The following is a 16,035-nucleotide window of genomic DNA, read 5'->3' on the forward strand; positions in this document are numbered from 1 at the left end:
TCTGCTAGAGCATTGGCAAAGTCTGATGTTTAACAGTGCATTCAACCTATACATTTTATTGATATGTGTGTTCCCTTAGAATTAAACCCATAACCTTGGGCTTGCTAGTGTAAAGTATACTTTGCTCGTCCTCGTTTCACGACAGTCCGTGTGACAATTTTTGCCATCAGGAGGGTCTAGTACTGACGTGCAGCCCAATTTTTGTGTCCGCCCAGGCAGTGCACGTTCAACAGTGCATCGCAAGGTGAATTGAGACAGAGGAGTCCACTAGGTGGAGATACATGTAACCGGTCCTACTCGACCTGCTCCGAGCGGGATTCAAACCGGGTCTCCGGCGTACTAGCGTGCCTCTTGAGGCCAGGGGAGTGAGGTTTGAATGCGTTACAACCTACGTTACAACCGACCCCTAAAGCTCACTACCATCCGGGTCACGGCACCAAATGTAACCGATCCTACTCTAACTGCTCCGAGCAGGATTTAAACCGGGTCTCCGGCGTGAGAGGGGGGGCGCTAACAAGAACGCTAAAGACCACAACCTCTAGTCTAGCGTGTCTCTTCAGGCCAGGTGAGTGAGGTTTACAATAATAGTTCTTACTGGCCCATGTTACACATAGGGCTGTAGTCAAGACCACCTTTGTCGAGTCCAAGACCAGGACTAGTCGAGTCCTAGACAAGACCAAGACCAAAGAGGTTCGAGTCCAAGACAAGACTGAGTCCAAAAAGGTTGGAGTCCGAGTCAAGACCGAGTCCAGGACAGGGAAAAAAAGTCTAGTGCAAGACATTATCAAGACAATCATTTTGGGTTATTATTTGTTGATCTAAAAGCAAAAACAGTATCACAACACCCAGGATTTTTAAGTATAGACATTCCCCTTGATATCATATAATCTTCTAATCTAAAGAAAACAGAATGATGACATATGGTGATACCTCATAATAGCAGTGTTTCACTGTGGATCTGAAAGACGCATACTTTCACATTCAGATACGCCTTCGAGGGGCAAGCTTATCAATACACAGTTCTGCATTTACGAAGTGCATGGACGCGGCGCTGGCCGGAGACACACTGGCTGCGTGGCGTGAGCGTGGCGTTTCTGTTGCGTGTCAGCTGCGTGGCGGCTGCGTCGCGTTTTCTGTGTCTTTGCACACCAGAAACGTGTCTGACGCGGTGCTGCTGACACGGATCACCCTTGTTCGACATATTGGAGAGAGTTGTGGAAGCCCTATATTCATGTTAAGCATAAATATAAATCCTAAATACACTGTCAGCAGTATTGACAGCAAAATAGACTACAGACTATTCCGTTCTGTATTGACAGGTGCAATATTTGAAAATTGATAATTATTTATTTATTTTTAAATCATATTTATATTTGAATTTATGTCAAAACCTAGACTTTCAACCATCAAAATGTAATTTATTAATATGTAGGCTATTCATGTACAAGATAACACATAAACATCTTTTCCTATTCTATTTTGCCTGGAAACGCTTCTAACACACTTGCGTGTCGCGTGAAAAATAGGCGTCGGTTCTATTTCTAGCATGCACGCATTTTCCGCGTCTGAGACGCGCATGTCACGCAGGCAGTCTGCAACCTCTAACCTGTTAACCTGGGAGCCGAAATAAAAACTGACACACCACGCAGCTGAGACGCTTACGCCACGCAGCCAGTGTGTCACTGGCCTTAAGACTCCGGGAAGTGCACGTGTTGAATTAGCTCGATGACAGGCTGGTTCTGGCGCAATCGGGGCTCACACCAGAGCAAATAAACGGCGCGCATTTAAATGGCTTCTTTGTGTGAATACTGGGAACACAATAAAGACACCTGGACCGGACTCGAGTACTACAGCCCTAGTTACACATGCATAGTCGTGATGTATTGTGCAGTAGTTAGAAGAGTGCGGAAAGAGCAATACGCAACACGTTGAAACAGAATAAGGAAAACATTTAAAAAAAGCAAAATTGATGAGCATTAGTATAACGAGAGAAGAGAGTACCCACATTTTTACAATTCATGTTTGAAAGACTACAAAAAATGTGTTCAGGTTAGTAAATTCATGGAGGGAAGCAAGCAAGAGTATATTCTAAATTTTAAATGCAATGATGGATCCGATACTACTTCTATCCTTCCGAACGAATGTCCTGTAAATGACAAGACTCAGTGCTGCCCTCTGACATTTTGTAGAGAATAAAAAGCAATTCCACCACTTTGAGCGGGATTCGAAACCGAGCCAACCGGCATGGGAGGTGAGCATGCTAACAAGTCACTAGAGCGAATCTTGAGGCCATGGGAGTGAGGTTTACATGCACAGCTCTTACTTCTTAGCCTCCATTACTCTCATCCCCTCTTTAGCATCCAAGAAATCCCACCTCCCATGCCAGTTGATGCTTGTTTGAATCCTGATCGGAGCGGTGCAAGAAGGACCAGTTACACTACATTTTAGCAGGGACCTTCATATTTTATAATGCTAACTGACCAAACAAACACGGTCGTTAAACATACTATATCTCAGAGTCTATTTAACATTTAGTGAATAGAGAAAAGAAAGTACCGCTGAGTAAAGGCTGGTTTCGGCGGTAGCAGTTGGGCAGAGGGCTGAGTCTCTCCAGCCGGTGGTTCATCATCCTAGAGAAGTGACCCGTGTGTCTCAGGCTGCCCACCGTCAGGCTGTACAGATACACCGGCTCCACAAAATGACTGAGCAGCGCCCCCTGCAGGCCGAGCACATTCCACCTGTAGAGAGGACGAAGTGGTTAGGAAAAGTGTAGTCTCGTCACAGAATTTTGACTGTGTGTAGTTGAGCATATAACGCCCACTCAGAGCAGACACACATTAGCAATATTTTGGCGAAATTTCACGTCCATTGTCTATTCATACTTTGCAGTCACGTGACTGCCATGGATAACATATACAAACATACCTACCAAGGCATATGCCTGTAAGTGCAATACTCCCACTGTTTAGTGCAATATCTTAAAAATTCAGGTGATATTTATATTTATTCATACTATACAAAATACTGTAAATATTTTCATTATCTGTAAATGTTTATTCTGACAAAATCCAACTGTGACCATATATTTTTATAGTATTTTCATATTTTTTTTAATTTAATTTGTAGAATTTGTATTACTATTTGTATTACTATTACTTGTTGTATCTGTATTTGTATATGTGCACTGGAAGCCTCAGTACCAAGGAAAATTCCTTGTGTGTGCAAGCACACTTGGCAATAAAGCTCTTTCTGATTCTGATTCTGATACTTGGCGGGCAACAAACGCTAACAAAATGGCCAATACTACAATCAATTATATAGTGAGGCTATTTTGTTTCCACAGCACATTAACAAAACGTTTAATGACACTAATAACACTTAAAACAATACAATTACTAAATATGAATAATATCACTAAAATGATAAAGGCCTAAAAACAGTCTTTAGTTCACGAACAGCACTGCCATCTGTGAAAATCAAAAGCAGCTTCAAAAACTTGTTTAAAAAGAAATATTCTTCTAATTTTTTACTGTCATTAATGTAGGTTCACAAGATAAATATTAAGCCAGTAAATTAAGATAGTCGTTGCTATACCGTTATATCCATCGTCGTCTCTGAGAGAACGCGGCGTTAATGCAGCGACAGATGCTGAAAGCTCAGTCCGTTTCTACTTTCACTTTCGGGGAATGAGCGCGTTTACATGCACGTTCTTAACCCGATTATGCTGAATGATCCAATCGCACAACAACTGTCTGGCATGTCGTTTACACCTCAAAACGCCAACTTTTGTATATTAAAACTGGCGACGTCCTGGCAAGATCCTTGATTAGTTTACTGGGTTTCGTTGCTAGAGAACGACGTTCTTGCCCGCCAGCCAGTACTTGTGACGTCACGTGGAAAGTATGAATTGCCGATAGTGTAGCTATGTATGATACGCAGCTTACACAGAAGTCACTTTTAAACCACATTTAGCTAAATCTGACATTTGTGATTTCCAGCAACTATGTATTCTTCGTAAGTGCCCCTTGTATCAACCTAGTATTCACTAAATTCACTAATTACGTTAAGAGAGCCAATCAGATTGGAGCTTGTGATTTCAGCCAGTTTGTGCCAATTTTGTGGGCGGGATGGATGGATTGATTGATAGATGTCAGATAAATGACAAAATGGCTATTTTTCAAAGTTACATTTGATCACAGGCTTAATTCAGGCAGAATCTCAGCAGACTGAATAAACATTTTGTTTTTAACCTCAGACTGTAAGCTAATGAATTTATGAAAAGCGCAATCATTTACAAATATTAAGCAGCTAATTTTTACATCACTGTTCTTTTGCTTAATTAATGTCTCTTTATCATGCCGGTAATGATTGCAGGCACCTCTCTCTCTCTCTGCTCGTCCCTGTTCATGATTAATAAGCCATTATAGTTTTTGCTTTCCCAAGCAGTCAATTAACACGGGTCGCTTTTAAAGAGCTGCCGCCCAGCGTCTCAAATCCGTTTACCTGAGCAACAATCTGCTTGTGAAATCTCCTGCGTATCCAGACACATTTTTTTCTATTCTCTCTCTTTCTGTCTGAGATTCTAGCAAAACAGAAATGACTGGGCTTGCAATATTAATTTACCCAAGAGGGAACGGTGTGAATTAGAAACATCTTTTAATTCTCATTGAAGAAAAGCCATCTGGCTGCTGCAGAAACGCAAACGGCAGACCCTCCTCCTAACCTCCCTCATCCCCCCATCATCTCCCTCCTCTTGTCCTCCCTCTCTCCAGTGCTGTAAAACGACGGACCATTAAAATAATGTGTTCATCTACATAAAACTCAAATGGAATATGACGGATCATATTCACAGGCATGCCATTTATGCCTTCAATTAAAGCACTCATCACCTTAATTAAACATTCACTCCACTCAATCAGCCTGGCATACCTTACTGCCTCCAGACAATAATAACACCTACCATAACTCTGCAAAAGCAGGAAGCTCCTTGTATCGAGTCCAGGGTAAAAAAATAATGCCACCTAAACTTATACAAACACAAAATATGACAAATACCGTATCATTTTATTTTATTTTATTATTTGATATATTTTATAATGTTCCATTAGGCCTATCAATTAATTGTATTTTATATTCTTAATATATCTACATTTTATTTTAATTGTTACTATTATTAATAATAATTTATAAAAAAAATGAAATAAAATATATTTTATTTGAATATTTCTGTTATTTTAATTTAATATCTTATGCTATATAAATATTTACTGGGAACATTAAAGAAATATTTAAGAAAATGTTTTTTTTTTTTGCAATGTAATTGCAGTAGGGTCTATATCAATCAGATACTTAATTTTAATATTACTTTTATTTTATTTCATGTTTTATTTTATTATTTTATATATATCAAAATGTTATATTGATTATTATATAGGGGGAAGATGGAGGATAATGATGTGAGGTCAGGGAAAAAGATGAAGGGATGAAAAAAATGACTGCGACTAAGGATGAAAAACAGGGTGCGCTGGTTGAGGGCAGTGGAGATGAATGGAGTTGGTCTATAAGGGACTGTAAGGACTTTAAACCTGTTTTTCAGCCTGCTCTTGATGGTGACCTTGATCAACGGCTCCTCTGAGTTGTGGGCTCAACAAAAGAGCGGGATAACTCAACGGGACATAGAATGGAAAAGGAGTGGCACTCAGAAAAAAGATCTGGATGCTCTATTCTGTCTCATTCTGTGTGTGTTTTTTAAAAGTAATTACTTTAACCCTGTACGATGACCCAGCCAGATAGAGTTAGACCCTTGTGGTCCTGGCCGATGCAATCTGATTGGTCAAATTAATGGCCCAGGGGAGAGAGCTTCACCTTGGTGTGACTCTGTGTCGATGTGTCCAGACTAACATACACACATTACATGTAGTGATTGACTGACAGGAATTTGTCAACTGGTATTCATTTGAGTATTGCTTCTATGTAATCATGTTTACAGCTAACACTTTAGGGTTCCAAACATTTCAATGAGGGAAGAGCAAATGAAGAACAGCTTGCTAGAAAAAAAGTATATTTTCCCTGTTATTGAAATTAGCCTCTGCTAAGCCCCACCCCTTAGATACTGTTGCTATGCTCTGAGAGGCATTTATACTTGGATGAATCTCATAAAAAACATTGATAAAAAAAACATGCAGATTACGTCACCTCAAAATCATATATACATATATATATATTGCATAAAGATTTTGTTTTTAATATAATATTGTGATTTTTATGTTTTTTTTCTCTACCAAAAAATATCAAAGGTGGTTTTCTACTTTTAATACATTAAGGAAATTGATATAAATACTCATTATTGTCAACAAAAAATTTTATCATGAAAACCCATGCATAATGTAAATTTTAAACGGTTGATACTGCATGGTAGTTTTTGTTGTACTGCCTTTAATTCATGCTGAATTCATTATTTTTTTAAATCATTGTATTACAGCATTTTCTTTTTTATTGTGATACAGTATTACAGTGATGAGAATCCAATGAGAATTGCCATTCAGAAAATTAGGAATTACAAAAAAATGTTTTTGTAATATTATAAAGTGGGTGGACAATGTGCTTAGTGACATGCAATACAAATTCTTATTCTAATCATTTTAGTTAAAATTACGGGTTGAGAATATTACCTCAGTATTAACTCAAAATCATGATATCAACAGATCATAGACTTGACTTTTGCCTACAAGAAGTGTGTGTGAGAGACAGTACAAGTAAACAGAAAGTTTCACAACTTCTCAGGTTGTCAAAGGGCACATAAACAAACAGAAGCCAACTGATGGTGGTAATTAAATCTAACATATGGCAGTCAGATCAAACACAGTGCATGCGTGTGTGCACGCATGCGTGTGGGTGCGTGTGTGTGCGCTGTGAGTGTGTGTGAGTGATCCCTGGGCAGTGTGATTCACACATTCATAGAGAGTGTCATAGATAAATACGTGTGAAAGTGACACAATGTCTGAAACTGGAGTAATCACACTCTAGGAGAAATGCCTCAGCAAATATTTATCCGCTCAACTTATCTGTTACACTAACTGTCTGTTACACTAACTGTCTGTTACACTAACTGTTATACTAACTGTCTGTTACACTAATTGTTATACTAACTGTCTGTTACACTAATTGTTATACTAACTGTCTGTTACACTAATTGTTATACTAACTGTCTGTTACACTAACTGTTATACTAACTGTCTGTTACACTAATTGTTATACTAACTGTCTGTTACACTAATTGTTATACTAACTGTCTGTTACACTAACTGTTATACTAACTGTCTGTTACACTAATTGTTATACTAACTGTCTGTTACACTAATTGTTATACTAACTGTCTGTTACACTAATTGTTATACTAACTGTCTGTTACACTAACTGTTATACTAACTGTCTGTTACACTAATTGTTATACTAACTGTCTGTTACACTAATTGTTATACTAACTGTCTGTTACACTAACTGTTATACTAACTGTCTGTTACACTAACTGTTATACTAACTGTCTGTTACACTAACTGTTATACTAACTGTCTGTTACACTAACTGTCTGTTACACTAACTGTTACACTAACTGTTATACTAACTGTCTGTTACACTAACTGTCTGTTACACTAACTGTTATACTAACTGTCTGTTACACTAACTGTTATACTAACTGTCTGTTACAATAATTGTTATACTAACTGTCTGTTACACTAACTGTTATACTCACTGTCTGTTACACTAACTGTCTGTTACACTAACTGTTATACTAACTGTCTGTTACACTAACTGTTATACTAACTGTCTGTTACACTAACTGTCTGTTACACTAACTGTCTGTTACACTAACTGTCTGTTATACTAACTGTCTGTTACACTAACTGTTATACTAACTGTCTGTTACACTAATTGTTATACTAACTGTCTGTTACACTAATTGTTATACTAACTGTCTGTTACACTAACTGTTATACTAACTGTCTGTTACACTAACTGTCTGTTACACTAACTGTTATACTAACTGTCTGTTACACTAACTGTTATACTAACTGTCTGTTACACTAACTGTCTGTTACACTAACTGTTATACTAACTGTCTGTTACACTAATTGTTATACTAACTGTCTGTTACACTATCTGTTATACTAACTGTCTGTTACACTAACTGTTAAACTCACTGTCTGTTACACTAACTGTTAAACTCACTGTCTGTTACACTAACTGTCTGTTACACTAACTGTTATACTAACTGTCTGTTACACTAACTGTTATACTAACTGTCTGTTACACTAACTGTCTGTTACACTAACTGTTATACTAACTGTCTGTTACACTAATTGTTATACTAACTGTCTGTTACACTAATTGTTATACTAACTGTCTGTTACACTAACTGTTATACTAACTGTCTGTTACACTAACTGTCTGTTACACTAACTGTTATACTAACTGTCTGTTACACTAACTGTTATACTAACTGTCTGTTACACTAACTGTCTGTTACACTAACTGTTATACTAACTGTCTGTTACACTAATTGTTATACTAACTGTCTGTTACACTATCTGTTATACTAACTGTCTGTTACACTAACTGTTAAACTCACTGTCTGTTACACTAACTGTTAAACTCACTGTCTGTTACACTAACTGTCTGTTACACTAACTGTTATACTAACTGTCTGTTACACTAACTGTTATACTAACTGTCTGTTACACTAACTGTCTGTTACACTAACTGTTATACTAACTGTCTGTTACACTAATTGTTATACTAACTGTCTGTTACACTAATTGTTATACTAACTGTCTGTTACACTAACTGTTATACTAACTGTCTGTTACACTAACTGTTATACTAACTGTCTGTTACACGAACTGTTATACTAACTGTCTGTTACACTAACTGTCTGTTACACTAACTGTTATACTAACTGTCTGTTACACTAACTGTCTGTTACACTAACTGTTATACTAACTGTCTGTTACACTAACTGTTATACTAACTGTCTGTTACACTAACTGTTATACTAACTGTCTGTTACACTAATTGTTATACTAACTGTCTGTTACACTAACTGTCTGTTACACTAACTGTCTGTTACACTAACTGTCTGTTACACTAACTGTTATACTAACTGGCTGTTACACTAACTGGCTGTTACACTAACTGTTACACTAACTGTCTGTTACACTAACTGTCTGTTACACTAACTGTTATACTAACTGTCTGTTACACTAACTGTCTGTTACACTAACTGTTATACTAACTGTCTGTTACACTAACTGTTATACTAACTGTCTGTTACACTAACTGTCTGTTACACTAACTGTCTGTTACACTAACTGTTATACTAACTGTCTGTTACACTAACTGTTATACTAACTGTCTGTTACACTAACTGTTATACTAACTGTCTGTTACACTAACTGTCTGTTACACTAACTGTCTGTTACACTAACTGTCTGTTACACTAACTGTCTGTTACACTAACTGTTATACTAACTGTCTGTTACACTAACTGTTATACTAACTGTCTGTTACACTAACTGTCTGTTACACTAACTGTTATACTAACTGTCTGTTACACTAACTGTTATACTAACTGTCTGTTACACTAACTGTTATACTAACTGTCTGTTACACTAACTGTCTGTTACACTAACTGTCTGTTACACTAACTGTCTGTTACACTAACTGTCTGTTACACTAACTGTTATACTAACTGTCTGTTACACTAACTGTTATACTAACTATCTGTTACACTAACTGTCTGTTACACTAACTGTTATACTAACTGTCTGTTACACTAACTGTCTGTTACACTAACTGTTATACTAACTGTCTGTTACACTAACTGTTATACTAACTGTCTGTTACACTAACTGTCTGTTACACTAACTGTTATACTAACTGTCTGTTACACTAAATGTTATACTAACTGTCTGTTACACTAACTGTCTGTTACACTAACTGTTTTTTACACTAACTTTTATACTAACTGACTTTTATAGTAACTTTCTGTTACACTAACTGTTATACTAACTTTCTGTTACACTAACTGTTATACTAACTTTCTGTTACACTAACTGTTATACTAACTTTCTGTTACACTAACTTTTATACTAACTGTCTGTTGCACTAACTGTTATACTAACTGTCTGTTACACTAACTGTCTGTTACACTAACTGTTACACTAATTGTTATACTAACTTTCTGTTACACTAACTGTTATACTAACTTTCTGTTACACTAACTGTTTTTTACACTAACTTTTATACTAACTGACTTTTATAGTAACTTTCTGTTACACTAACTGTTATACTAACTTTCTGTTACACTAACTGTTATACTAACTTTCTGTTACACTAACTGTTATACTAACTTTCTGTTGCACTAACTGTTATACTAACTGTCTGTTACACTAACTGTCTGTTACACTAACTGTTATACTAACTGTCTGTTACACTAACTGTCTGTTACACTAACTGTCTGTTACACTAACTGTTATACTAACTGTCTGTTACACTAACTGTCTGTTACACTAACTGTTATACTAACTGTCTGTTACACTAACTGTTATACTAACTGTCTGTTACACTAACTGTCTGTTACACTAACTGTTATACTAACTTTCTGTTACACTAACTGTTATACTAACTTTCTGTTACACTAACTTTTATACTAACTTTCTGTTACACTAACTGTTATACTAACTTTCTGTTACACTAACTTTTATACTAACTGTCTGTTACACTAACTGTTATACTAACTGTCTGTTACACTAACTGTCTGTTACACTAACTGTTTTTTACACTAACTTTTATACTAACGGACTTTTATAGTAACTTTGTTACACTAACTGTTATACTAACTTTCTGTTACACTAACTGTTATACTAACTTTCTGTTACACTAACTGTTTTACTAACTTTCTGTTACACTAACTTTTATACTAACTGTCTGTTGCACTAACTGTTATACTAACTTTCTGTTACACTAACTGTCTGTTACACTAACTGTTATACTAACTGTCTGTTACACTATCTGTTACACTAACTGTCTGTTACACTAACTTTTATACTAACTGTCTGTTACACTAACTGTTATACTAACTGTCTGTTATACTGTCTGTTACACTAACTGTTACACTAACTGTCTGTTACACTAACTTTTATACTAACTGTCTGTTACACTAACTGTTACACTAACTGTTACACTAACTGTTATATTAACTGTCTGTTACACTATCTGTTACACTAACTGTCTGTTACACTATCTGTTACACTAACTGTTATACTAACTGTCTGTTATACTGTCTGTTACACTAACTGTTATATTAACTGTCTGTTATACTGTCTGTTACACTAACTGTTATATTAACTGTCTGTTACACTAACTTTTATACTGTTACACTAACTGTTATACTAACTGTCTGTTACACTAACTGTCTGTTACACTAACTGTCTGTTATACTAACTGTTACACTAACTGTTACACTAACTGTTATATTAACTGTCTGTTACACTAACTGTTATACTACTGTCTGTTACACTATCTGTTACACTAACTGTCTGTTACACTATCTGTTACACTAACTGTCTGTTATACTGTCTGTTACACTAACTGTTATATTAACTGTCTGTTCCACTAACCTTTATACTAACTGTCTGTTACACTAACTTTTATACTAACCGTCTGTTACACTAACTGTTATACTAACTGTCTGTTACACTAACTTTTATACTAACTGTCTGTTACACTAACTGTTATATTAACTGTCTGTTATACTGTCTGTTACACTAACTGTTATACTAACTGTCTGTTACACTAACTGTTGTGTGAACACTAATATGTGTATATGTATATATATATATATATATATATATATATATATATATATATATATATATATTATTAAAAATACAAAAAAGTAATATTGTAAAATATTATTACAATTTAATAACTCTTTTTTTATTTTAATATATTTTAAAATGTATTTTATTCCTGTGATCAATGGTGAATAATTATCTATCATTATCATTATAGCTGAATCTGCGTTCTTCAGTATCTCATGATTGATGATCAATACTTTTATTCGGCAAGGATGCATTAAATTGATCAGAAATGACAGTAAAAACATTATACAATCTTTTGTATAATGTTACAAAAGATTCTATTTCAAATAAATGAAATAGAACTTTCTATTCATCAAATAATCCTGAAAAAAGCTCCATAACTGTTTGCAACATTGATACCAATAATGAAAGTTTTTTGAGTATCAAATCAGCATATTAAAATGATTTCTGAAGGATCATGTGACACTGAAGACTGGAGTAATGATCCTGAAAATTCAGCTTTGATCACAGGAATAAATGTTACATATAATTATCTTATACTTCTTTTAAAAAACATTAACAATCTTACCGATCTCAAACTTTTGAACGGCAGTGTGTATATATATATATATATATATAAGAACACTGATGAATGATGCACAATAGGTTCAGATTAACACTGTGACGTATCCCATACACACAGAAGCTAATTATTGAAGGATTATTAAAGCACAGCTCATCATAAGACAATAATGGTGATCACGCCAGTCCCAGAGCATGGGTTTGAATAGCTCTCTTCCTCAAGGCAAATATCACACCAACCTTTCCCTCGGCCATTATAATGCCGTGTAAAAGTCGCCCTGCTTAAACGAGACTAACTCGCCCTCATAAAAACTAATCCTCTCATAAAAATAAACCTTAAATCAATACACTACCAGAACTTGAGCTTTACAATCACGCTTCAGAGATGGTCGGCCTGCTTTGCTGAATCATTCTGAAATGGCACAATATCACCTTGGACACTGATGCTAAATTTATACAGCAGGACTTAATGTTAAATCCAATATTTTGGCACATATAAATTTTTTTCAAAATATATATATTTTTTTGTCAGGTGACGATTTCTGACTTGAGCTAGACTATACATCACATAATAATGGCAGAAAAGGATAATTCAATATGAGTTTTTAGATGTACACTACAATTCAATTTGTATAGAGTAATTAATACTTTTACTCATTAGGGATGCATTCAATTGATCACAAGTGACATTTAAAATGATTTGTAAAATGTGAAAAAAGATTTCTATCTCAAATAAATGTTTGTCCATGGCTCAATATCATTAAAAAAAAGTATTACGGTTTCTAATAAATATTTAGCAGACCATCTTAGACTGGGATCAGACCTTTCATTGAATGTCTTCTCATAGTGAAAAAAGTCAGAGACCCGTGTTTGATTACTGTCTTTTGTTAGTACTGAAGTTTGAGTGAATGTTCAGTGTTTTTGATACTGACCTGGAAATCTTGTCTGTGCAAGACATAGTGATGAGCCGTTCTCCTTGAAGGACCCCGTCCCACGTCTGAACGGGACCCGTGCACTTCACCGGCAGTGTGCCTTCCCCGGATTCAATCTTTGTCCGTAAGTGGCTGTGAAACTTCTTCACCAAGTGTCTGTTGCTGTGCACTGTGGAAAAAAAGAGTGCTATAGGGTCAATGTTGCCATGCTCATTTTAAATGGCTTATATATTAATTTATTCAAAAACTGCAATTCCACTGTCGAGGTCAATATTTCGAATGTCTCTTAAAATATCTGATAATTTGACTTTTTTATGACAAGGCAAAGTTTGTTCAGGTTGTAAAATGTCATGTGGTACAACTTCCCAAAAACCTGAATGTTTATGAATTGATATGATATTTGTGACAGAAAAAAGGTAAATTCTATTTCACTTTCCACATAAATGTAAAGAAGTGCATTTTAAAATTAAGGCATTTTTAAGATTTATGTGGATGCAACATTTGTTGTAATTCTTTTGAAACTTTGAATTTATTACATTTAGTTTTTTCATTGTAACTTTTAGTCAATTTTGAATTGAGGTATAGAATTGAATAAATTTTTTTTTTCATCTATTACATGGGATGTCGTGACATTTGGAGCACTTTGACAAAAGATGACAAAAGTGTCATCTTTGTAATAAATTGTTCACTTCATATGTTAAAATGTACAATATAAAACAAAAATCGATGGATATATATATATAGTGATGACCAGAGGGGATATTTGTTAGAACAATGTCTGAGGTGGGCCATCAAAATAAATGTTACAAAAAAACTTTTTGGAAAATATTGATTAATTATGTCTGCACTAACTTTCAAGGTGGAAAAAACAAACAAAAATAAAACATGTTGTCCCACATGAGATTTTTTGAGTCATTGAATTTTTCAAAACCACATAAAATCACATGAAACAAGAGAGCAGAAGAGATGATACAGACAAGCAGATATTCTTACAATCAGAGGTGATTTCGTACGGCGAGTTCACACGGGCGTCCCCGCAGGGCGAAGAGCTGATGTACATGTGGAAGAGGACATTCTCTCGCAGTCTCAAACAGGAGTCTCTGTGCCGTACGAAGATCGATTGTTCCCAGTCCTCTTTCCTTTTGCTTCAGAGTGATCACAGACCCGAGGCGGGAAGAAAGAAGAAAGAGGGGAGACATGAGAAACAACCACGTCTGAAAGTGTTCAGCGCTCACATTCCCGGCTAATAATGGGCCGAAGACACAAAGGAGACAAATATTGGCCTTGCCGCGACCAAGGCTAGTTCCGTCACTGTCACATCCCCCTCTCGCTCTCGCGCTATTACTCTGTCAGAACAAGGCGAATATAAATGACCGAGAGAACAGCGTGCTGTAATTCTTTAACCCAGATGATCTGTGGCAAGCCAGCTGTAGGGAGGACACGGCGTTTCCAGCAGAGCCGCCCCAGTTTTACACATATCATCATAATTAGCATTAGCACCTCACTGTGACATCTTACAAAAGACGTTTCGGAATAGTGCACGAGGTGAACTGTGCACAGGGAGCGCATTACACGCGCAAACATCATCGTCTCTAATTGGCTCCTAAGCTGTGCTAATTACACAAATGACCTGCGATGTCAAGGGTGGGAGTCGTGTTGCTCCAGATCTGTCTACCGAGGAACAGGCTGATGGCCGTTGTGCTATTTTATTTGCCGAACATAATGACTTATCTTCCAAACTAGACTCCAGACCCAGCCAAGCGGGCCCATTTAGCTGCAGATAATGCACTCTGGGACGACGCGTATGCAAATATGACATTACAAGAGGCTTTTCTACGCTGCAATCTGCTACATCGAGGAAGACATTTAAAGTCTTCGCCGCCGCACAATGAAACCGCCAACGCCAGACCAGACTGAAATGATAATGCAGATTCTTTATGAACCAAGAATTGAAATTTAAAAAGTTCTTTTCTAGGTGTAAGATGTGCTTCTGTGAGAAAATGTGTTGTGTGCCTAGAGCTCTAACTCAAGCTCAGGTTCAACAAGTGCTAGGCATTCTTGACAACCTCTCCGACATCTGTTGATTAGCATAGAAAATAACAAAACTTTTTGAGAACCTGTGAGAAAGCAAGCAAATGTCTTGTTTAGAATAAATAATGCACTAACAAGATGATGGGATGAACAGTAACTTACTGTAGAAGCTCCTTTCTGCCTCAGAGTAAAATAAAAAAAAAGGCAATTGTGACCTTATATCTTAAACTTATGCCTTCATTTCTTGTAATTTTGAAATTTCCCCACATGTGACTTAATGTCTCACAATTGCAACATTGTTTCTCGTAATTGCAACTTTACCGCAATGTGACTTGTGTCACAGTCATTTTATATCTCACAAATGTGATTCTATAACTCACAAGATCACTTTATATACATCATAATGCAACTTTAAATCTTCTAATATTTTCTCGTAATCGCAATTTCACAACTCAAAGAGTGACTTTTATTGCAATGTTACTTTATATCTCACGATTGGGACTTTATGACAATATCACTTTATATGCCGCAATGCAAATTTATACTCAAAAGCGACTTCAAATCTAACAATTGCAACTTTTTTCCCCCATAAATTACAACCCTGTGTCTTTATATCTTACAATGTGACT

The 16,035-nt window shown here is 36.0% G+C and overlaps 1 protein-coding gene across 1 annotated transcript in view; it reads right to left on the reverse strand.

Moving 5' to 3' along the window:
* The window catches only part of adarb2 (adenosine deaminase RNA specific B2 (inactive)), a 223,360-nt gene that overhangs the window by 10,331 nt on the left and 196,994 nt on the right, over positions 1–16,035 (reverse strand). The window contains exons 6-8 of the mRNA XM_077244108.1: positions 14,369–14,520; positions 13,376–13,544; positions 2,557–2,738 (exon numbers count right to left, since the gene is read on the reverse strand). Coding sequence (XP_077100223.1) covers positions 2,557–2,738; positions 13,376–13,544; positions 14,369–14,520 — 503 coding nt within the window. The remainder of the gene's footprint in view (positions 1–2,556; positions 2,739–13,375; positions 13,545–14,368; positions 14,521–16,035) is intronic.

The sequence above is a fragment of the Siphateles boraxobius genome, unplaced genomic scaffold, assembly GCF_051911475.1.
Source record: "Siphateles boraxobius isolate OS27281-9 unplaced genomic scaffold, OSU_SipBor_1 26, whole genome shotgun sequence".
NCBI lineage: Eukaryota > Metazoa > Chordata > Actinopteri > Cypriniformes > Leuciscidae > Siphateles > Siphateles boraxobius.